The sequence below is a fragment of the Schistocerca cancellata genome, chromosome 9 (assembly GCF_023864275.1).
Source record: "Schistocerca cancellata isolate TAMUIC-IGC-003103 chromosome 9, iqSchCanc2.1, whole genome shotgun sequence".
NCBI lineage: Eukaryota > Metazoa > Arthropoda > Insecta > Orthoptera > Acrididae > Schistocerca > Schistocerca cancellata.
This window is the reverse complement of record NC_064634.1, coordinates 62272273-62295329: the sequence shown is the minus strand read 5'-3', so window position 1 is coordinate 62295329 and position 23057 is coordinate 62272273. Positions and strand designations below refer to the sequence as shown.

The 23057-nt window shown below is 39.7% G+C and overlaps 1 protein-coding gene across 1 annotated transcript; it reads left to right on the top strand.

Moving 5' to 3' along the window:
* Positions 1-22512, top strand: LOC126100470 (galactose mutarotase-like). Its single transcript, XM_049911077.1, has 7 exons — positions 1-651; positions 727-887; positions 8402-8611; positions 20403-20490; positions 20670-20814; positions 21675-21873; positions 22100-22512. Exons 1-7 carry the CDS (start codon positions 237-239, stop codon positions 22175-22177), a joined length of 1296 nt encoding a protein of 431 aa, XP_049767034.1. The 5' UTR covers positions 1-236; the 3' UTR covers positions 22178-22512.
* Positions 22513-23057: the final 545 nt, after the last annotated feature.

The following is a 23057-nucleotide window of genomic DNA, read 5'->3' as shown; positions in this document are numbered from 1 at the left end:
ATCGCTTCTCCTGGCGACCTTACAGTGTCGTGTTCACAGCTGTCGGTTGGTTGGGAACGTTCTGTGCTAAGATTGGCCTTACAAAACTTATTTTCTCAGTACCTATTTTCTCACGTCAACATTGAATTTCAGACAACGCAGCCAGGGAAGTTTTGGTTTGTTACAAATTTAGTTCAGTTTGTTTGTGGCAGAGGTCAGGAACAGTCACGTTGGCAAGAGCTTGTAACAACAAAAGAATGACGGCTGTCGGACGTAAACAAAATCAAAAGCGTGGCTGCTTTGGGCATGCCACTATCGTTCTGTACTTATCGGTGTTCATTTTTTCGTGTTATGTAGATAGTGCTTTAGGCCGCTTTCCAGTAAGCCATCAACACAATTCGCGCTACCACGTAAAGAACGCCGCAGGGGATTGTATTTATGCAAATATGACGGAAACTGCAGACGACGGCGTACAATTAGTGGAAGATGATTTTGGAACGTATGAGGATACAGCGACAGATACATCAGAAAGAGTGAGAAGATTTACTTTAACTAACAGTAATGGCATGTCTGTTCAAATAATCACATATGGTGCTACTATTACATCTCTTAAAGTTCCCGACAAGACTGGAAATGTCGAGGATGTAGTGTTAGGTTTTGACAATTTAGACGGTATGTTGATTACTTTATTATGCAAATAGACAAAGTAAATTTTTACGATGTCATAATACTCTATAACTTTTGCAGGCTATAGACAGTCGCAGAATCCTTATTTTGGTGCCACAGTCGGTCGTGTCGCCAATAGAATTGCAAACGGTACATTTCAGATTGGAAACCAGACGTATGTGCTGAATAAAAATGAAAATGGAAAGAACAGCTTGCATGGCGGTCTCGTTGGATTTGACAAAGTAAGTACAGTCAATGTGTACGTATTGATTTCGATGTATTGGAAGAATTGAACGTTGGATTTGAAGATGATGTGTGTACCTCCTTCATCTCAGCTGTTTCCATCATCTCAGCTCTGTTTTTTTATGTATAAATCTTGAGTTATAATTCCTCCTGGCGGCGCTGAGCAACGAGATTGTCAAAGGATCAATATAAGAATGGGAAGCAATCCAGCAGTACAGGGCATAAGGCGCAAGCAAAGGCTAGGAGGAAAAGTTTCCAGAAGACCAAGAGGATCTTATTGATGAGTAGCAGACATACGAGGGGAATATCAGAACTAGTACACAACTCTAGTATTTTTAATTGACGTCAATTGTCATTTAAGCGCTATAAAAATAATATTGTTAAAGAGGATCATGTCATTACTATTGAAATATATGCAGCACATTTTTACCCTCTGCCTCAATTATGTAATTGAGGACGACACCAGAAACTTCACTGAGAATGCTCCTCACTCTTATGTGAAGATTCTTTCTTTCTTTGACTTACAACGAACCATGGGGCAAAGTGACTTGTTGAACATTTTAATGCAGAGCTTGACGAGTCGTGCTGCAGAGACAATGTTTGTACATGGTTATGACCCTTACTCAGTGTTATAACACTGCATGTGAGCACCTCCAGTGAGAGGCGAATAATCAGTGGGATTCATTTTGATCAAATCAGTATCCATACTTTCCCAGTGATTTTGAATGTTACAGTAGTTGTTTTGTTGAATAAATTCTCTGAAAAGAAGAGCTGTATGCACAGTATTTATAGCTCAAGGCTACTAGTGAAACAAAATACTGTAACTGGAACTACATTGTGGATCTGAAAGAACACATCTCCTGTCAGTAGAAATAGAAAAGATTAACAGCTTCTGATATTAATACAGGAATGTGGAGGGGTAAATGATATAATGGCAGGTGTTCTATCTGAACTTTACTTCTGTATTAGGCGTATTGAAATTGTACAGATACATCTAGATGGATACAAGCTCATAGTATACTGTTGGGGAACCGATAATAGGAAGGAAAATGGCTGTATATGCACTATACAATTAGTATTGAATTACAGCCCTTAAAGATTAGTGACCATTGTGTTGAAAAAGCAATTGAATGCCATGCCTCTATAGTAGATCTGGAAGCATACAGGCTGGCAGTGCTGACAGTTTACAGGCTACCTGAAAGGACTATGAAAATTTCAGCAAGCAGTCAGTGTATTAATGAGATTACAGAGATTGGCAACAGTGTGGTATTGCTGCCTCACCCTACTGTGAAATCTCTATATGGTTACACATCATATGTAGCATAGCCCAAGCTCTAGAGGAAGAGGGGCAGGGGCACTTACCCTTGTTTGTGTTGGTGGACAATACCATATAGTTGGAGCAATGCTATAATTGCGATTCACATGAAAGGGAGCAAGAAAGATGTGAAGAACTACTACAGGTCCATTACTTTTATCTGTATGGTAAGGAAAGTTCTGGTATAGTGTAAATATTGTGGGAGTAAAGGAGACTACCCACCAAATAATAAAAGTTTTGAGTCATCAATGGGCACTCTAAATAGAATAAGAATGTGGCAGCTTTTGAAAAAGTTCTTTGAAGTAAAGAATTTGTCTGAAAGCTTACTAGTTTTCATTTATTTTTTGTGCCTGTTGACATATCAGTGCTCATACTGTTTGGTGAGTGGTCTTGTATCAGTGCTATAAAAGATTTTTACAAAAATCTTTAATAAGTGTCTAGGGAAAAAACACCCAGGGAAAATAACAAGCTATCTTACAAATGGATATAACACTGGATCAACTAAAAGTTGCCAACAGAGTTGTAGAAAGAAGCCACAAACATCAGATACAGTGTTGTATGGAGGTTTATAGCCCATGAAAAGGCCTTTAAGTTGTCCATAGTTCTCTCTGTGCTAGCAACACTTCAGAACAAAGTAACAGACTCTACATGCATTGATTTGTTGAAGAATATACACAACAAGGTTACAACTTCCCACGAGAATGAAAAGCCCATAACTGGGAAAGTCGTTCCAGACAAAGTGACTCCATTTCACCAAACTATTTTCTGCAATCTGGAAAAAGGTCTTTAGTTCATCAAACTGTGCTGAAGAAGGAATACACACACACAAATCTTATCTAAACCACTTTTGGCATACAGATGACATTGTTTTGTTTGCTTTGGATTCAGAACAACTTCAGCAAAGAACAGAGGAACTGAACAGAGTAACCATGACAGTAGGCTGAAGATTAATTTCAATATTATCGAAAATAATATTCAGTTAGTAGGCTGACAGTAGATATTAACATTGAAGTTAGAGAATTAATTGAAGTTGCATGACAGAATAACCAAAAGTAACAAGAGGGTTGGTACCAGAGAAATAAACAAGAAGGTGATAATGGTGTGGAGTTCATTTAGGAAACTGAATGCTATATTCAGAATAAATTCCGAAGGTGTCTTAAACAGAAAGTCTATAACAGTGTATACTGCCAGTACCAACTTTGAGGGAAGTGAAATGTGGGAATTAAAGGCACAAACTGTGCAAAGATTGATGATTGCCCTATGAGAAATTGGAAGATGCATGTTGGACAAAACAAACAGGAACAGAAATATAAACAGAGAACAGAAAAGATAGGAGTTGAGGACGCGGTAGTGAAACTTAAAATCAAACTAGGCTGAGTGTGATAGCAATACAGTGGTGGCAGATGTACTGTAGAGGTTCTGTGTTATAAAGACCAAGAGGCCAACCCAGGAGAAGATGGATTGACAACATAAAGAAACAAACAGCAATAATTTAGATGTGAAATGCTAAAGATCAGAAGGCGTGGAGAAATCTGGAAGGCTCCTCAGTTCAGTAGTAAACAGTAAACGACTGATGATACTTACCTGGAGATTTATAACTTTTGGTAAGTTTAATATTGATTTTCTGGCTGAGAGTACTGACTGATTATGTTGTTCCCCCACAGGAAACCTCTCAATGCAGACTGAAGTTCGTGGTGAAATGGTTACTGACACTTGACTGTATGAGGCACAGGCTACCATTACATTGGAAAATGTCTGTGACTTGGTCATAACAGACAGTTTGTCTTAATCCCATAAATATTCATATCTTGCAATTTCAAACAAACAAAAATGATCTGCTGGTACCACAAATAAACATTAATGGCAATACAAACTAAATGAAACACTGTAAAACCCTTTGCGGTCTAGCGTGATTACAAGGTTCCGTCAACATTCTCAACACAGCACATTTTTGTTCAGAGGTATCCCACACTGTGCTGGTTTGGTGAGAAAAGAATTGATTTACTTCACACTTTTTCATTACTTATTGTCTTTTGTAATTTTTGTCAGAAACAATGTGCAGCTAAACTAAATAACGTATTCAGTCAGTAGAAGTAAACAGTAGAAATACTGTGTAAAGCAGATAATGTTTATGGTCTTTATTGTTAATGGTAAATATTAGGTTAAATTTACTTTTGTATTAAAAATTAATCTTATGTATCATTCACTGATTCAGAATTTTTACATTGTTTCCATAATGAAGAAAATAAAGCTATCGTTGAAAATCATAGCTATTTGGCAAGTAACACAGACTGACAAACTTTTTAATACTGTTTGTTAGGTAACAGCTTAAGCTCATGATATTGGGACACTGAATTTGTATCTTGCTTCAGTTTTTTCACAAAGTGGCTTCATCACAAACTTAAAAAGCAAAATGAATGTAATTGGGATGAAAATTGAAGTATAAACATAATACCTCCTCCTTACACTGGAATTGTGTGTCCATTACCCTATGTTTCCTCTCTCTTTTCTCCATAAAGCATCTAATATAGGCTAGCTTTTTCTCTGATGAATTGATGGTTTTGTGTGTTGGTGAAGTGTCCAATAGTACTATCTCATCATATTGGTTTTCAGGAACAGAAATCAAGGTGACTCTCGAGTCTCATCAAAGTGCCTAACTTTGTAATGTTTGTAGCTTCACTTGTTGACCCTCCCACTTAATAATTAAAATAAATTTTACTTTCATTAGGCAGACATGCAAAACTATGTTACTCATATTCAAATCTGGATTGAGTTAAACTGGTGTGGGAATATTTAATATTGTCAGGAAATAACGTAGGTGGGTCGGAATGAGTTTTTGTAACTCATCCTTTTTATCAGCTTCTTTGCAGTTATCATAAATGCTTGTTAAGACTAAAAAAAAGTTGTTACATATCACAAAACTTAAGAGACCAATTGTCACAGCTGGGAGATGTTTGATTTTTTAATTTTTCCAGCAAGTTGACTAAAACAGAAGTATAATCAGGGTCCCTTTTGTTGCCTAAGTATTTAGCAACAACCTCCTTAAATGATACATAAGCCTCCTTATTACTCAGTAATCTTTGGTTCAGAGCTGGAATCAAAACATCTTTCTAAAGTCCAACAAACACAACTTCCTTCAGTTATACTTCTTATAAACAAAGAAGATACTGTTTCAGAAACATTCTCCATATTTGGGCAAATCTTGCACAGACAGTTTCAATAGGCGTAATTTAATGGGAACAGAAATTTTTTTGGGTCTCTGAGGAATCATGTACAAAAGTTATTTTTTCCAGACTGCAAAGGTTTTCTTGTGGACACAGTTTATTGTGGACTAATGTTGATCCCTTGCCCTACTATTTGTATATTAATTAAATTATTAATTGAAATAATGTGTGGGATATTATATCTAATTAAAATCACAACAAATGCATTTCTATAACATTGAGTTGTAATGAGACTGATATGGCTTTTTTATCATATTAGAATTTTTCACACTAAAAACCATCAGAATAAGCCATTTTCATTAAATTATTTTAATTGTTGGCCTATGTAATTATCAAGTGTACAGCAAAGAAAAGTTGCATTAACATGGAATTAACTACTCAGTGTAATAACAATCTCATTGAAAGTTCTTGTACTATAGCTGCACTTTTGTTACACAGTGAAAGGATATCAGTGATAGGATTTGATAATGACATTGTTGCTATTTTTAGTGAAAGTGAAGAGGAATTACATTGTACATGCTGAGTCAATGTATGATATACAAATTTCACTTTTTAATACAAAAATAAATCTAACCTAATATTTACCATTAACAATAAATACCATTAAGGAATAAATGTTATCTACTTGACAAGGTATTTCAATTGCTCTTTTTTTTGCTGATTGTATTCTTTTATTTAGTTTAGCTGCGTTGTTTCTGACAAAAATTACAGACATAAGAATGAAAGGGTGTGAAATAAGTTAATTCCTTTCTCACCAAATCAGTGCAGTGTGAGATGCGTCTGAACGAAAATGTGCTGTGTTGAGAATATTGATGTAACCTTGTAATCAAGCCGGACCCCACAGGGTTTTACAATGTTTTGTTTAGTTTGTATGGCCATTAATGTCTAATCCCGGTACCAGCAGATCATTTTTGTTTGTTTGAAATTGCAAGATGTGAATATTTATGGGATTAAGACAAACTGTTTGCTATGAACAAGTCATGTTGAATGGAATGTACAGTTCAATGAATACAAAATATGGATTGAGGGCAAACCAATGAAAGATAAATGATAGGACATGTGTCAGGACATCATGACTTGCATGCTACTACAGGGAGCTGTAGAGGGTAAGAACTGTAGGGGAAGACAGAGATTGGAATACATCCAACAAACAATTGTGGACAGTAGGTACAAGTGCTACTGTGAGATGAAAAGGTCGGGACAGGAGAGGAAGTTGTGGCAGGCTACATCAAACAACCCAGAAGGCTGGTGATGATAAATAAATAATTATCCAAGTAACGTGATTGTTTTAGGAAATTTCTTGCTTTCCATCTTATTAAAACAAGCTCACTTAACTCTGGTGACCATTGTTTCTGAATGACATTTGTATGTCATGGTTTATGATGGGATCACAGATTTACTTCAGACTTCTTACACTTTTAGTCGGCCATTAAAACAATGCAACGTGCAAGTAGTAAGGTGCACTATTCTAGAAGTTCCAAGAAAATTCTTACAGAAGTTTTACATGTCTATTATGAAACTGATGTATCTGTATGTACGTGTCAGATGTTAGAGTTCATGATGGTCAAGTGGTTAGCATATGAGCATAGCAAGACAGACGTGTAAAGCGATGGTTCGACTCCCACCCACACTTAACTTTTAATGTATATTTCTTTCATCGCTGATCATGTTATTTAATTTGACATTTGAGAGGGAATGTAATTAAAAAAACATGTGTATCTGCATGAGGTTTTAGTTAATTTAATGATATTTGACTACTTAATAATTTTAATAAATTTAATTATTGCAACAAACAAAATTATAACTATCGACAAGTAAATGAAGAAACACACAGTTTTCCTGAAAACGTATGCCTTTCGTGATTTGCGAAATCCCTTATACATGCAATCTGGTAAGGTACCCGGAACTACTTTGCATTTCAACACTTAGAGTTGTAGACACAGAGGCAGGTCCCATTTGGCAGTTGTCCTCTGCAGTGGTGAGACATTGCTAATGTAGCAAGAATGAAGAGTGAAGGTACAACTTTTTTTTAATATCACGGAATTTACACTTGCACTCTAAAATTAATATTTGAGCGAAATTCGAACCATCATCTCTTACATATGTGTCTTGCGAAGCTCGAACACTAACACTTGATCACCATGGCGTCCAGGCACAGATACATCAGTTACATGATAGACCCATAAAACTTCTCTTAAGATTTTCTCGGAATTGCCATAGTAGTCCACCTTACTACTTGCATATCATGCTGTTTTAATGGCCTACTAAAGGTGTACAAAGTTTGAAGTCAATCCGTGATCCCAATGTCATGGCCTGCCGTTGTCAGTGTCCCCAAACTATAAAAGCCTTCACTTTCATGTGTATGACATTTATTATGAATGACAACAGCAAGAGCAGACTACCACAGAGTTTCTACAATAATGACACATTGAAGTTGGATTTGCTGTGGATATGTTTGTATGTGTACTTAGACCAGGTAAAATAGCAGCAGTTCGAAAGGTATCTAAGTTTCTGTGCTGTCAAGTGTGTCAATGTGTGATGTATCAATCAGCTATTGACCTGGCTGGTCATACAGCTGAAATATAACTTTCATAAAGTCCATAGAAGAAGAATGATAAACAGAGAACTGGCATAGCATGTTACAAACTAGGTAAATAGGTGCTACATTGCAGTAACAATCAAATTTGTTACACATTTTTGTACAGCATGTATTTAACCACTGCCTTTGTGTAATACTTTTGTCATATGTTTGTTGTTTGTGACTGGACCAAGTGAATGGACTGTAGTTTATCTTGTGTGATACTTCATTTTATATGTGTAAATAAATGTTTTTAATTCATTCTCTGTCATCCATAGTTTCTATCAAGTAGAAGAACTTTCAGATATATGAAATGAGAGTAACAAAAGACAAGCAATTCGTAGAACTTAATTTGTATATTGTATTAACAAGAAGATATCATTATACTGTTTGCAGGTCCTTTGGGAATCTCATGTACATGGCAAGAAGGTGACAATGAGTTATTTAAGCAAAGATGGGGAAGAAGGCTACCCTGGAGAACTGCTGGCACAAGTCACTTACCATCTTACCCAAGACAATGTATTAGTAATTGAGGTTAAAGCTACATCAACAAAGCCGACACCTGTTAACATCATCAACCATTCTTACTTCAATCTTGCTGGACATGTGAGTACAAACTTAACCTTCTCATTGCATCCCATGTAGCATAAATCCTTTTCATTGTGTATAGGTTTCTCCAGCTATTTTATGCTTAAATCCCTTTTAGGATGTCTGTTTAAGGTATTACATTGTTTTTACGCTAAAAAATTACTTTACACATAGGTAGCTCACAATCAATATTCATAGCACGTGGCAGTATTGGCTGTTTGTCAGTCATCAAACACCATAAACCCAGTGCATATTTTAGTGAGTATCATTGGGAATGCCAGTGCAATGTAATTTGTTTTTGGCTTTAATTTGCAGAAAATTTATATAAAAACTATTTAAAATGCTTCTTCCCACTGTACCACAATGAAGGTTTCTTATTATTTTGATCACATATTGAGCCATGCTCTGTGCATGCTATAGTTAGTCTAATGTGCTTTTGTGGTCGTTGTGAAAGCAAACTATTTGCTTTCCATTGTGGGCAGTAGTATATTTCTAGATTCCACACTTAATAATGGGTACCAAAACTTTGTAAGCACTCTTCATGAGGTAGCTGACATCTATCTTAAAGTGCCTCTGCCAATTATAGCTTTCCAGCTTTTCTGTAATGATCTCCCTGGATCAGACAAACTGTTGAACACCTCCTGTTAGTCCCACACAGTTGAACAATATGCTAGGATGGGTCAAAGGAGAGTTTTGTAAACAGTTTCCTCTGTAGATATACTGCACTTCCCCAGTATGCTACCAGTAAAATGAAGTCTGCCACCTGCTTTAGCTAAAGCTAAGCTTGTGTGATCACTCTATTTCGTATCCTCACAAATCTTTATACTTGGCTAATTGTGAAGGTTTATTGATTCCAATTGGAAAATTGGAACTCAATGAAAGTTTCTGCAGTTTGTGAAACATACAGTTTTATATTTCCAAATATTTCTATGAAAAGCCTGACATTATTATTAATATTGTGTGCCAGATCATTACAAAATAATTTACAACATAAACAGAAAGGATCCCAACACATTTTTCTGGGCTGGGTCACACCAGAAGTTGCTTCTACGAGGGTTGTTAAACGAGTAATGCCCCCCCCCCCCCTCAGAACATGTATATTTTTAAGTGTGAGAATTTGATGGAAAAATTAATCAACCTTTGTAGATCTACTATTTTTTATATAGTTTCACTTTCTATGTTCTTACACCAGTGTTGTGTAAGAGCATATATTTCCTATTGATAAAAGTTCTAGTCTTGTGCTTGTAGCCATGTTTTCACATTGTGAATTATTCTTTTATCATCTCAAAGTGTGTCCCGCATAAATAATCCTTGTGTGTCCCTAGCAGATGATAATCTGAGGAGCCAGGCCTGCACTGTAAGGTGGTTCAGGCAATGATGTTCAACCCAGTTTGAAGATGTGTTCTCGAGTTCTGAGATGTGTGTGTGGGCATGTTTACCATGTTGGAACAAGATTTCTTTTGGATTCTTGTCAGACAGGACACTTCAAAAATGGTTCTTGAGTTTGAGTCTTCACATTTGTTCTGAATTAATAGTTGGCCCTTTCAGCGACACTCCCACTTGAACGGCACCATTGCTCTCTGAAAAGACTGTCAACGTGACTTTGCCAGTAGTGGTAGTAGCTTTGAATTTCTTCGTTTTTGTTGATTGAGGGCATTGCCACTCCAGTGACTGCATTTTTGTTTCCAACTGAACATGATGCACCCAGTTCTTGTCACCAGTAAGGATCAGCGACGGAAAGGCCTCTCAGTTTGTCTCAAAGTTCTCCAGTGATTCAGATGAAATGGGTTTTATTCTTGTAGTCTATTATGAACACTCGTGGAACTCATCTTCAGCACACCTCTGAATATCCAAGAGTCTGTCTGTAAAATAGGGGAAAGGCAACCACTTACGCATAGCAGACTGATACATGGAGCACAAACACATGTAACAGGAAAGAAGCCAGTGCATGAGATGGAGTGGAGGCAGTGTTGTGGACAGAAGACAGAAGGGAATAGGTAAGGTGAGGCAATGGGAACAGATTGGCAGATGTTTAGGCATGTTGTGCAGCACGTTCAGCAACTGAATGATGAAGTTTGGTCACTGCCAAATTGTGACAAACAGCATTCATGTGAGCAGATAGTTGGTTACTTGTTATACCACCGAGTGGGGCTTCTCCGTGGTTAACGCACTGGACTCACCCCCACCCCGTGCCCCCCGCTGGGGGCTCACCCTCCTTTGGCGGGTTCATGCTTGGCTACCACGGGGCCCAAGCCTTTGCAGCATATTTTCTCTTCTATGCTGCATGTTTTTACTCTTGCTGTTCTTTTTCTCCTTCCTTGGGGAACATGTCTGGGCTGTTTTTGGAAATGTATTCTGCGTTTTTTGTAGTCAATATCAAAATACTCTCCACTGTTTTTTATTCCTTTTCTCTTTCTTCATTCACCTCCTCCTATCATTCTTCCGTTTTGGCTTTTGAGGTTTCTCTTTTTCTTCTTCCTCCCTGCATGCTCCTGAAGGCCTTCCCATGTGTCTGACGTGTAACAGGTGGCTTGGTAACGCATAATTCCCAGCCCCGGGATGACAGGTAGGGTTCGTACATAGCCCCTGGTACAGGCAAAGCCCAGGTGGTGTGATTATTTACACTAGGTTGCTCGATGGTCTAACTGAGGGAGAAATCCAAATGTACCTCTGTGATCAGAGTGTCATAGCAGTCCATCGGGTGGTGAAAAAGTAGATGCCTCCTTAGTGCCCACATGCACTCTTTCTCACTTTTGATAGAGTGGTTCATCTGGCAAAGGCCAAAGCAGGTTATGAAGTTATCACAGTCAGACTGTGTATTCCAAACCCGATGTGCTGCTACCATTTTCATCCTTAACAACCACACTAAAGAGTCCTGTTGACAGCCAGCCAAATATGTAACCTGTGGTAGGGATGCTCACGAGGGCAATTGTCTGGTTCCTTCTCTCCAGTGCATCAACTGCAATGGCAACCATGCTGCCACCGCCGCCTCCTGTGATTGTCCTGTGTATCTCGATGACCGGCCTGTCTGGGAAATGAGTGAAGGAAAAAGAGCCTTACCTGGTCGCTCGCAAGGTGTTGGCTAGTCGGAAACCCTGCATTCTACCATTTGGCACCTACAGTGCTGTTCTTGCTACATCTCGCTCCACAAATGACATGACCACATAGACATGTGACCTCAAATTTAGCAGTGCAGTTGTAAAATCGCCCACCGTCATAGTAACATCCACGTCTTCTCGTCCAGCTGTGCAACACGCCACCAAACTTTTACCTCATGGAGCAAAGTCACCAGCTACACAACCGCCAGGCCAGAAAGGACAGGAGGAATACTTCCGTGAAGACTTCCTACGTCTCTACAGCCAACCTCTGACAAAAAGAAAGGCTCCAAGAAGTCAAACAAAGGCACCAGGGCCCAACTCGGAGATCCTCTTCGACAGTGTCTCCATGTGATACCCTCGCCCATCTGACCTCCATGTTGCTGGTGAGCACCATCAACCATTTTTCTGCTGTGGACTCCGCAGGCCGACAGAAGGAAAATGTCAATGCTTCTGTAGACCTCATGGAACAACATCCTCTTGCCTCTGTGTGCTGTAGTGGGGACTCTTCAAAGGTTCCCACTTGGCAGCTGCCGAGACGACACCCCTTCATTTTTTCTCATCATGTCTCTGCTCCACCTCCAATGGAACATTCGTGGTCTTTGATCCAACAAAGAGGATTTACAGCTGCCCTTAGAATCGCAGCATCCACTTGTTCTCTGCCTTCAGGAAATAGAATTGCATCCTCACAACCACTTTGAGCTTCTGTGTTTCTTCCTAGTCTATTTTGATCTTAACCCCCCCCCCCCCCCCCCCCCCCCCCCCCCCCCCCGAGTACAAGTACGGCATTCCATCTCGTGGGGCGCCATGCTGCTCATACAGAATGACGTTTGTAGTTAACCCATCTCCCTGACTACCCGCCTTCAGGCTGTTGCAGTTTGCCTTTTTTTCCCACACCTGACTTTTTCTCTTTGTACCGTTTACATCCCACTGTCATATGATGTCACCAGGGCAGACTTCCTCCAGCTTATTAGGCAGCTACCTCACCCCTTTCCGCTGCTCATTGACTTTAATGCACACCATCCCCTTCGGGGTTCTGCCAGGATCTGTCCAAGAGGCGCCCTCTTGGCTGACCTTCTCAATAAACTTAACCTCGTCTGCCTTAAGACGGGAGCACCCACGTTCCTTTCGGGCTCCACGCATACCTTTTCCCATTTGGACCTATCCTTCTGCACTGCCCAGCTTGCCCATTGCCTCAAGTGGTCCGTTCTCTCTGACACATACTTGAGCGACCATTTCCCACGTGCTATCCGTTTGCTGACTCCTACCCCTCCTATATGCACATCCAAATGGCATCTTATTAAGACCGACTGGAGGCTTTACTCCTCCCTGGTGACCCTCAACAAACAACATTTCCCCAATTGTGATGACCAAGTCGAATATCTTACACACATTATCCTTACCACTGCACAACTTTCCATTCCTCGCACTTCCTCTTTACCACAGTACGTCCCAGTCCCTCGGTGGACTGAGGCGTGCCACGACGCAATTCACACGTGGAGACGTGCTCTCTGCATATTTAACCGTAATTCTATGATGGCAAACTGCAATCATTATAAGCAGTTGTATGCACAGTGTTGTTGCATTCTTCGGTATAACAAAAAGCTAGTTGGATTTCATTCACCAGTTCTTTTAACAGTTGCACTCTCTCTTCCGTCATGTAGGCCAACCTCCGACAGCTCTCTGGGACCAAGATCCATTCCCCAATTTCCATTCTGACAGTAGCAGACGTTGTCATCATGGACCCTATTGCTATCTCCAACACCTGAAATTCCTGGGGCTCTTGCTCGATAGGAAACTTCTTGGTCTTCCAACCTCTTTCCTGGCAGCCCACTGTACGTGGACCCTCAGTGTCCTAAATGTCCGCACCGCTACTTCGTGGGGAACAGATTGAACGACCCTCCTCAGTTTGTACTGGTCCCTTGTCCATTCGCAATTAGACTACGGGTATTTTGTTTATGCATCTGCATGTCCATCCCTCTTACGCTGTTTCAATGCTAACCACCATCATGGCATCCGTTTGGCCACTGGCACCTTTCACACCAGCCCTGTTGTGCGTGTGTGTATGCAGAAGCTGCCGAACTACCACTGTGACTTTCTCCTCAGCAAATATCCATGCTGTTTGTCTGCCATGCGTGGCCACCCATCCTATGCCTCCTTCGAAGACTCGTTTGATGGCCAGTATGGGTGTTACCTCCTGAAGTTCGCTTTCAGCTCTTGCTCTGGCAGCTTAACTTCATGTTGCCTGCAACTTTCCTGGTGGGAGTAAACTCTTCACCACCTGGGCTTCGTGTGGCGGCCCGTGTTCACCTTGGCCTTCGTTCGCTTCCTAAGGTCACTACTCCAGCCTCGCTCTATCACCTTCAGTTTCATGACCTTTGCGTGGAACTTCGCGATTGAATTTTTGTGTACACTGATGGCTCTTGGACTGACTGTGGTGTCAGGTGTGCCTTTGTCATTGGAGCCGACATTTTTTGGTATCAGCTTCCAAAACTGCTCAGTATTTACAGCAGAGCTCTTCGCCTTGTATCAGGCCACACATTACATCCGACGACACAGGCTTTTCAATTGTCTAATCTGCTCAGGCTCTCTGTGCCCTTCAAAGCCCCTGTGTATTGTACACCGTCCATACCTTAGTGCAAGAGGTTGTAACGGAACCTATTAAAGGCTTTACTTTACCGAAGTATGCGATACCCTCCAAATTCAACCAGTTTAACGAGTATTTATGATTATAGAAAAGTTATTGTGTATGTTAACAATGATTGCATAATATGTCTCCATAAACAGTCAACCCATTAAATTATACTGAATAACTGACCCACACAAAAGTTAATATCACTTGATCACTGATACAGCAAATGTCATCATGTAAAAACACTAAGTTCATCTTAAATAATTAATATGAAGTACGAAAAATATTGGCCAACTTAGGTATTTTGGATCTCCTTAAATAAAAATCACCCAGTGAAACCTGTTTGTTCACTAGGACCGTTTTCACTCAGTATTCACGTAAACACTCCTATTTTAGACGAAAACCAATGTAATTCCTAATAATTCATGTTATTTACTTATTTATGCAAATTAGAGAAGTCAACTGACAAACTTCTAAAAAACAGCCCTTTTGTAACAAAGAATTATTCTGTCAAGTCAAGAAATCTGTCTGTCATTTTAATAACCTGTTAAATTATGTCACTTGATATAAATTAATAACTTTTCTGCACAAATTACGATAACAGATGTACATGTGACTTATAAACTATATCTCTTTTTAGTAGTTCTTTGACAAGGTTATAAATACAAGCAACAAGCAACAAGAAGGGTCGGGAGCGCAGTCGGAATGTCACTTTGGTAAAGTGTGTATGTGTGTTATTGTTCGAGGTGGCTAAACAATGCTAAGAACATGTAAAAGAAGTACTACTTTGTGTTGTGTCATGGTCTTTGGTGAACAGTGGAATTAAGATGGCCACCAGAGTAATAAATATTTGAAGTTTAAATATTTGTTGGTTTTGCTCATTATTTATCATCAAAAGCACATCAAAAACACAGGACCTCATCTTTTTAACCCTAGACAACCAGATTTAGAGCCAGCATCAGCAGCGATCCAGCAAGCAGCAGCGATTACCACAATGCATTTTAATGGCGCCAACCTAACATCAAGTGCTACCAAGCTCCGTAAATGGGAGTGAAATAGTGCAATTATAGCAATATCTAAGACTAGGCGACCATTACAAGGTCCAGGAAAGATATTGCTTGCTCGCTCTTGGTGGAGCCACTGTGATGTTCATTTGGGCTCTGCAGGTCATGTCGGCCTGACAGGAAATGAAACTGCTGACACTGTTGCCAAGGCCTGCCAGTTCTTACATCCCTCCGATGATCTGTGTTGCCGTTAGGAGGTGGTGTCACTTTGGCACCACCACTGGTCGTCTTCATGGGAACAAGATCTGGGTTATTAAGACTCTCCCAGCAGGTTAGATGACCTCCTCTCGGCTCTTTCGCAGTGAGATCATTTAAACTAGGTTGCGAATTGAGCACTGTCTTTTTAGCCATTGCCATTTGTTAAGTGGTACTCCCCCACCACTTTGTGCACGTTGCGCTCAACTTTTGACAGTCCGCCATTTCCTGATGAAATGCCCTTTTTTTAAGCACTTACATTCCTGTTTGTGTTTGCAGTCTAGTTATCGGCCGTGTTAGCGAATGACACAGGCTGTCGAGCACATTTTACTTGTTATCTGTCGTAGCAATATGATGAAGGCCATTTAATTTTTAGTGCTGGACCTCTGTTTTTCTATGGCATAATTTATAGATCTTTCTCTACGTCCGTTTTTAGCTGTCTTATCTTCCATCGGTTGGGATTGACATGTAGTTGTTTTCAACTCCTGTTTGTCTTCTTCTACAGTTTTGACTTGGGCGTGTATGACTCTAGTTGTTTTTGCACCCTAAAACAAAACAAACACTGGACTCACATTTGGAAGGATGATGGTTCAAACCCACATCTGGATATTCTGATTTCTGTTTTCCATATGATTTACCTAAATCACATAAGGCGAATGCCAAGATGCTTCCTTCGAAAGGGCACGGCAATTTTCCTTCTCCATCCTTTCCTAATCCGAGCTTGTGCTCTGTCTCTAATGACCTTGTAGTCGACAAACTGTGAACTTGACCGTCCAGTTGCCGAACGTGCTGCATGCCACAACACAAATAACTTCAACAGCTAATTCACTATGCTGGCCATTTGGATACTCCCTTCCAGCGAATGTTTCACTGAACAGGGCAAATGGGAATTCTCTCTCGAGCATTTCCTGTGTTCTCACAATCCCCCTAGCCTAGACCTCTGTTAAACTGTTCCACTGCCTCACTTTACTTACCTTTTCCCTTCTCTCCATACCAGTCTCACCTCACCCTGTCCAGATGTTGGTACTCCCTTCTCCCACCATTTCCCCTCCCCCCACCCCCCAGTTCGTGTGTGTGTTCGTGTGTGTGTGTGTGTGTGTGTGTGTGTGTGTGTGTGTGTGTGTGTGTCCCTCTCCCTCTCTCTCTCCCTCCCTCTCCCCCCCCCCCCCCCGTTCATTTCCACCCTTCTCTCCCTTTTCTTTCCCTTCTTCCTATCCCCGTCTCCCTATATGTTTTTGTGCTCTACCCTCTGTACTCCTTTCATCTTCTTGTGTGGCCATGGGCTCCAACTGTCCAAAGACATGCCTCTTTTCCACTACCCTCTCTTTGCATCCTTCCTTACTCCATCCCCATCTTCATCATGGGCATGCACATTTGGATGTCTGTGTGGTTGTGTGTGTGAATGTGTGTACTTTTGCTAGAAAAAGAACAAGAACTCAAAAGCCAGTGTGCAGTGTGAATGCTGTTTCCTGTCATGTGTCTCTGTGCTCCATGTGTTGGTACACTGTAGGTGATTAATTGCCTTTACCTTATTTTATGTATTGCTCCGTCCAGGAATTTCCAAGTCTCGCTTGATCATTGCACATGCTTTTCTGATGCACACCGATAGCTGTAGATCCTATTGTCATCGTGTGATGCAGCAGTCTGCATGAATAATGACAATTCACCATGTCGGTAATGGGCTATGACAGGTCATTGTGACATTTCTTAGCACTTTAACTTTCTTTACCTTAACCCATCATCTTTACTCCTACCAAGTGCCACACAAAAACATTTACGGATGTTCATCATGATTCCTTTTCCTGCAACCAAGAATTCAATTGCAGCATATTGCTTGTAATGAGTGTCTCATGTAGATAATATTTTGAAGGCTACAGCTCTGCCACCTGTCGGAATTGTTCAAAACTGTGTACATGTGCAGAAAGAACGTGTACAGCTGTCAGTGACTCTCCATCCAAAATAACATGCTATGTTGTCCCTGCCAGTTACTCCCAATTTCAGTTGTTAGCCTATGTGATTATAGAAAGTAGTTCGGTGATTAGGGCTAGAGAACTGCACGATGCCAACTACCTGCCATGCCGTCCTTTGCCGCATGGCACCATTCAGATGCAGGATGGAGACGTACGGGGTCAGTCATTATTGGCTTTCTTGATGATGGAGCCACTACCTCTGACACAAGTAGTTTTTCTGATGATCTCGAGGGGCTAAGTGCATCCCGTTTAAGTCCTCCCACCAGTGGGGCGAAAAAGGATAAAGAAAACTGGCAGTACTGGGAATTTGTACCTAGCATTGGCTGTCAAGACACTGACCACTCTGCATCAGACATAACATTTGTAAGTGTTGATGTGATACGATTGAGTCAAATGCTTTTTGGAAGTTAAGAAGTTGTACATCATTGATCTGATTGTGTTGATCCATGATTTTCAGGATGTCAAGCGAGAAAAGTAGACACTGGTTTTCGCATGATCATTGTGTTTCCTGTCCTGCCCAGTCAATGCGGAGGAGTTAGATCTCAGAATATGATGTAAGGTTCTTCAGTGAAAGGATGTCAGTAATATAGAATAGTAGTTTTGTTTAAAAATTCAGCTACCTGTCTTGAAGAAAAGTGTGACCTGCGCTTTCTTCCAACCACCAGGCACATGAGCTTTCGTGCATTATGGTCGAGATAGTGTCTAACTTGGTTGCAAATTTCAGATTGAATCTGATGCTCCTTAAGGCCAGAGACCATGTTCAGTTTTAACAAATTCAGCTGTTTCTCAATGTCACTAACACTAATAGCTAAGTCATTCCCCTTTGTAGCAGTGCAAGATGTAAACTGTGGTATGCTCATGGATCTTCCTTCATAAAGGGACATTTAAAAATGGAATTTCATATATATGCTTTTGCTTTGTTACCCTAAATTTCATTTCTTGTCATCCTCGAGTGTCTGAACATGCAACTTCATTGCCACTGACTGCTTTAACATATGACCGAAATATGGTCTTTAGATATGATTCTGATTCAGTACTCATTGAAAGCTGCACCCATTGCCATTTTGGCAGCAAAATACGTTTCATTCGGCATATATCTATCTATAGCCCTATGCTTCATTTCACCTTCTGTGCTGTAGTCTGTTTCTTTACTGAGAGTGTATTCCTCCTGTCATGAACTGTTGTATTAGGAACCTACCTATCAACTGCTTGTTCCATTATTCTTTTAAACCAGAGACACAATTCCTCTAAATGCTAATGCCCACAGCAAAACATTTAAAGTGCTCTTACGTATCCTTCAGGTATGAAACTACTGCCTCTTTCATTTGCACTAAAAACAGTGCTACCACTGGGAGTGAGTACGCAACATACAAATGCTTCCTTTGTACTTTGGTAATCACGGTCCCTACCACTGTCACACGATCAGTTATAAAAGCTTCAGTGTGGACAACATCAAAAAGAGCTGGTATAGTTGTTGCTATTAGCTCTAATATATTTCCTTTAACAGTGGGTTTACCAAGTAGTTTCCATATAAACCATTTTATATTGTTTTGCAAGATGTCTCGTCATGCCCATCTGTTACAATACTGTAATTGTTCCAATTGAGTGTTGGTTGATTAGGTGTCCTCCAGAATGATTGGGGTACACACATACTTGAGAGTTTTCAGTTACATCTGGGAGTGAGTCTGGTAGTGGATAGGGAGATCCAGTTGCAATTTTATGCCCTCCTTTGGTACCAAGTCTTGTCCACACAGTCGCACATGCAGCTGTGATTCAATCTCAGTGGATCTGGTTTACTGCAATGAGTACAGACTGTCGACTTACCATTAGCCTTCATCCTTTCAATATAAAGATGTGGTCTGCTGTAAAAATCTCCCTGCTGTGACTTTCAGGTTTTAGCCAGCTCTCCGTACCTAGTATAGTGAGTTCCACTGTTTTTAGGAGTGCTTGAAACTTTGGCAATAAGTGTGAACGCTTCTCTAGTTAATGGTGTAATGCCAGGTGTTCAGCATAATTGTTTCAATGTTGTGCGCAATATCTTGAGAACTGACCCTGTCATTTCCTTATGTACTTGCTGCCAACTAACCAGACTTATGAACTGTTGTTGGTCCTATGTCACTATTCCAACTCCTGACACCCACTATACCCTCCCTTTGATGTCCACTTTTGGTGAACATATGTGCAACTTGTTCATCTCAATACCTTGTTAGGAAGGTGAGCATTAGGAGAAGTCGACGTTTATTCTGGCAGTGCTTATCCATAGTCAAGGTTTTAACATTTTGCCTCCATGGTTGATGGAAAATAAATACCACATGGAGAATGACAGTGGACAACATGTAATAGTCATACATTGTTCAGTTTGTTAAAATAGACTGTAGTTGATGCTATTGTGCGTATGTCTCTGAAGTTCAAAAGTGTACCGGAAGTCACAACTTTCAGTAGGAGGGCCTTAAGACTTTTAATTTTCAGTTAGTCCTAAGTGGGTAAGTATCTAAATAACAAATGCAAATGTCTCGAGTTAGCCCTCAGTCAGTCCTTGGATTGTTTTTTGTCACTTGCTATGGCAGCTGTAATGTGGTTTGGAGTCCACAACAAGCCTTAGGTTCCTCTATAACTTACAGGGTAAGTCAGGTCAAAGTAGGGATGTACTACTTCCAATACGACCAGTCCTAATAAAACACCCTAGACGTCAAACCAGTTTTGACACTGAAGACTGTTTTATCTTTTACTTGCAAAGTGCTGTCATTTATTTTTACTACTTTTGTTGGCTGAGATTTAAAAATTGGGAAATGTTTAATATTATAATGCAGTATAATGTTAACATGATTTTAAAAGAAAAACTTTTTATTTCAGTCTGCCGGTGTAAGTGGGATAAATGAGCACATTGTTTCCATTAATGCAAACAAGTACACTCCAGTTGATTCTGACCTGATTCCAACAGGTATGTTTTCTTAACAATTCTTATCTCTCCTAATTTGGCTTTTTGTTTAATGAAAATGAAATTCCTCTTTGTGAATCAGCCTGGCAAATATGCTATGCGCTTCCCAAAGAGGTTTTAAAATTCTTATTATATTTGTTCTTTACAAAGTATTTCCTATATTTTTCATATTGTTCATGCAGGTGAGATTGTGAATGTTGGTGGCACTCTTATGGACTTGAGAATACCACGTCGTCTGGGAGATGTTCTTCCTCAAGTTTCTGGCGGGTATGACAACAATCTGTGTGTCAACCAGGCCAGTGTTTGCGGGATGACATTTGTTGCAAGGTAATGGTACACAATGCACAAGGAAACTGCAGCACACTGTTTATATTACAATGGCTTCTTTCACTTTCCAATGCATTGTTATTCTAGCAGTATTCAGAAGGGCATGCAGTTTTAATTTAGCCAGACTTTTTTAATATCATATAACATTTTATAATTTTTCCCCTGTTGGGAAAAATTATCACCTGCAAAATGTTATGCAATTCATATGACCATACATATCTGCTTGTGTCAACTATCATGGACTAAGTGGCTAAAATGAAGTATATAAACCAAAAAAATGATCTATAGTTTATATTGGCTGCCTGAATAATTGACAAATATGGGTGAACTTCACTTTTAGCATCACTAAATATAGGCAAAATACAGTAGATATATGTACGTACATCAGAGTAAAGCAGGCATACAAAAACAAAATATCTTGTAGAATAGAACAGGTCCATTATGCAGTTAAACAGATTTGTCTTAGGACTGATGGTGTGAAAATAATGTGAGTAAACAACTAAATGTGGATTTGTATCTGCTGAATCAGTTTCTCTGTACATAAAAAGTTTCACAGTGATAAAAATTAAAGTCTCTCTACAGCTTTATGAAATTGTAAGATGCATACCATTTAAAGGCTATTCCTAGAACTGAAATGCTGCTGGAAAATGTGATTTATGATATTAGAGGCCATTCCACAAGCAAATGTATGACCATTGCCCCACATGCCTGATAAGACAAGTCAGTGATCACAATACTATGAACAAAAATGGAATTTTCAGACCATTAGTGTTGTCCCTTTCTTCATAGCTGTGTCTGAAAGCAGTCACTCTCTGAACTCTTTAATTAACTCATTCCGTTTCCAAAATTTTCTTGTGCAGGGTTGTGCATCCAGATTCTGGCCGTGTTTTGGAAGTCCATTCTGATCAGCCTGGAGTGCAGTTTTACACAGCAGGTGGGCTTCCAGAAGAAGGAACAACTGATCCAAATACAGTAATAATTGGAAAAGGTGGTGCACAATACAACAAGTATGGTGCACTCTGCCTTGAGACACAGAATTATCCAGATGCTGTGAACCATGTGAGTAATGATAAGTAATTTTATTACCATACTGCAGAGTGTTTCAAAACTGTATTGTAGAATATCTTAAGGTTCCATATGCCACTTCAAAATTGTTCCAGTTGTGATTTCTTCCTGCTTACTCTGTAAGTTAATTTGTTATTTCTCTATAGTCTATAAAATGTGTACAGAAAAAAACTAATTCTTGTGTGGAAAGTATTGAGTGTTTATTTTGATTTTATTACAGAAAAACTTCCCAAATAGCATACTGAATCCTGGACGCAGATACTCACACACAATGGTTTACCAGTTCAGCACTGCATAAGACTGTAAAGAAACTTAAACAAAAGAATCAAAGTATAGCAGGAAGAGTAGTTGAAAGGCAAAAAATGAGCTGTAATGTGTTAAAAAGTATAGGACATAGGTGAATTGGGTTTGGAATCACATTTTAAAAATGTAAGACATTGCAAAAGACAAATTTTACATGTTTATACTGTGTTTATATTCACTTTGTGCCCTGTTTATATGAACTGATTCTTATAAGACTGTCCTGACATTTCGACCTCTGTATTTTCTCAGGTTTGTGGTAATCCATTTTATGTGTACATGCACAATCATTATAAAATATTGTGAAATATTAAATGCAAAAATGAGTCCTTATTTGTCACATTCCTAACTATTTATTATGCCAAGATACAAGTTCTCATCCTTGCAGTAAAGGACTTTTGATTTCTAGCAAAATAGCAACATTTTTTTTAATATGCTCTACTTTTAAGTCAACATCCTTCTGTACACAGTTTCTCTCGGGAAGAGCAATGATGCTGCTGTAATGTCAAAATTGGCTAAGATGTGGGGACAACTGTAAATGGAGCAGGGGAAATACATGATTTTTGAACCGCTAGTACGAGGGGGGGGTATTGACCTTGAATGAATGTTGGCAGACTGCCCATACAATGCAGTTTCAGTCACTATGGAGTGTTCGGAGCATAGAGCATCGTGTGTTTGTTGTCGAGCAGTACTTTAGAAACAATGATGCCGTAGTCACAGTGCAACGTCTTTTCCATCAAAATTTTAGAGTTGGACGTCGAGGTGCAGTGCCTGATCGAAATACTGTACTCGAATGGGTTGCAGCGTTTAGAAGTACTGGATCTGTGATGAAGAAGAAACCACCTGGTCTTCCCCATTCAGTTCGTACTCCGTACAGT

Bases quoted from the DNA above. Each gene is read 5' to 3' on its own strand.
- LOC126100470 (XM_049911077.1), top strand. From the start codon at position 237: ATGACGGCTGTCGGACGTAAACAAAATCAAAAGCGTGGCTGCTTTGGG. The intron at 888-8,401 runs GTAAGTACAGTC...TACTGTTTGCAG, and splicing joins GTCTCGTTGGATTTGACAAA to GTCCTTTGGGAATCTCATGT. The intron at 20,491-20,669 runs GTATGTTTTCTT...TTGTTCATGCAG, and splicing joins TTCTGACCTGATTCCAACAG to GTGAGATTGTGAATGTTGGT.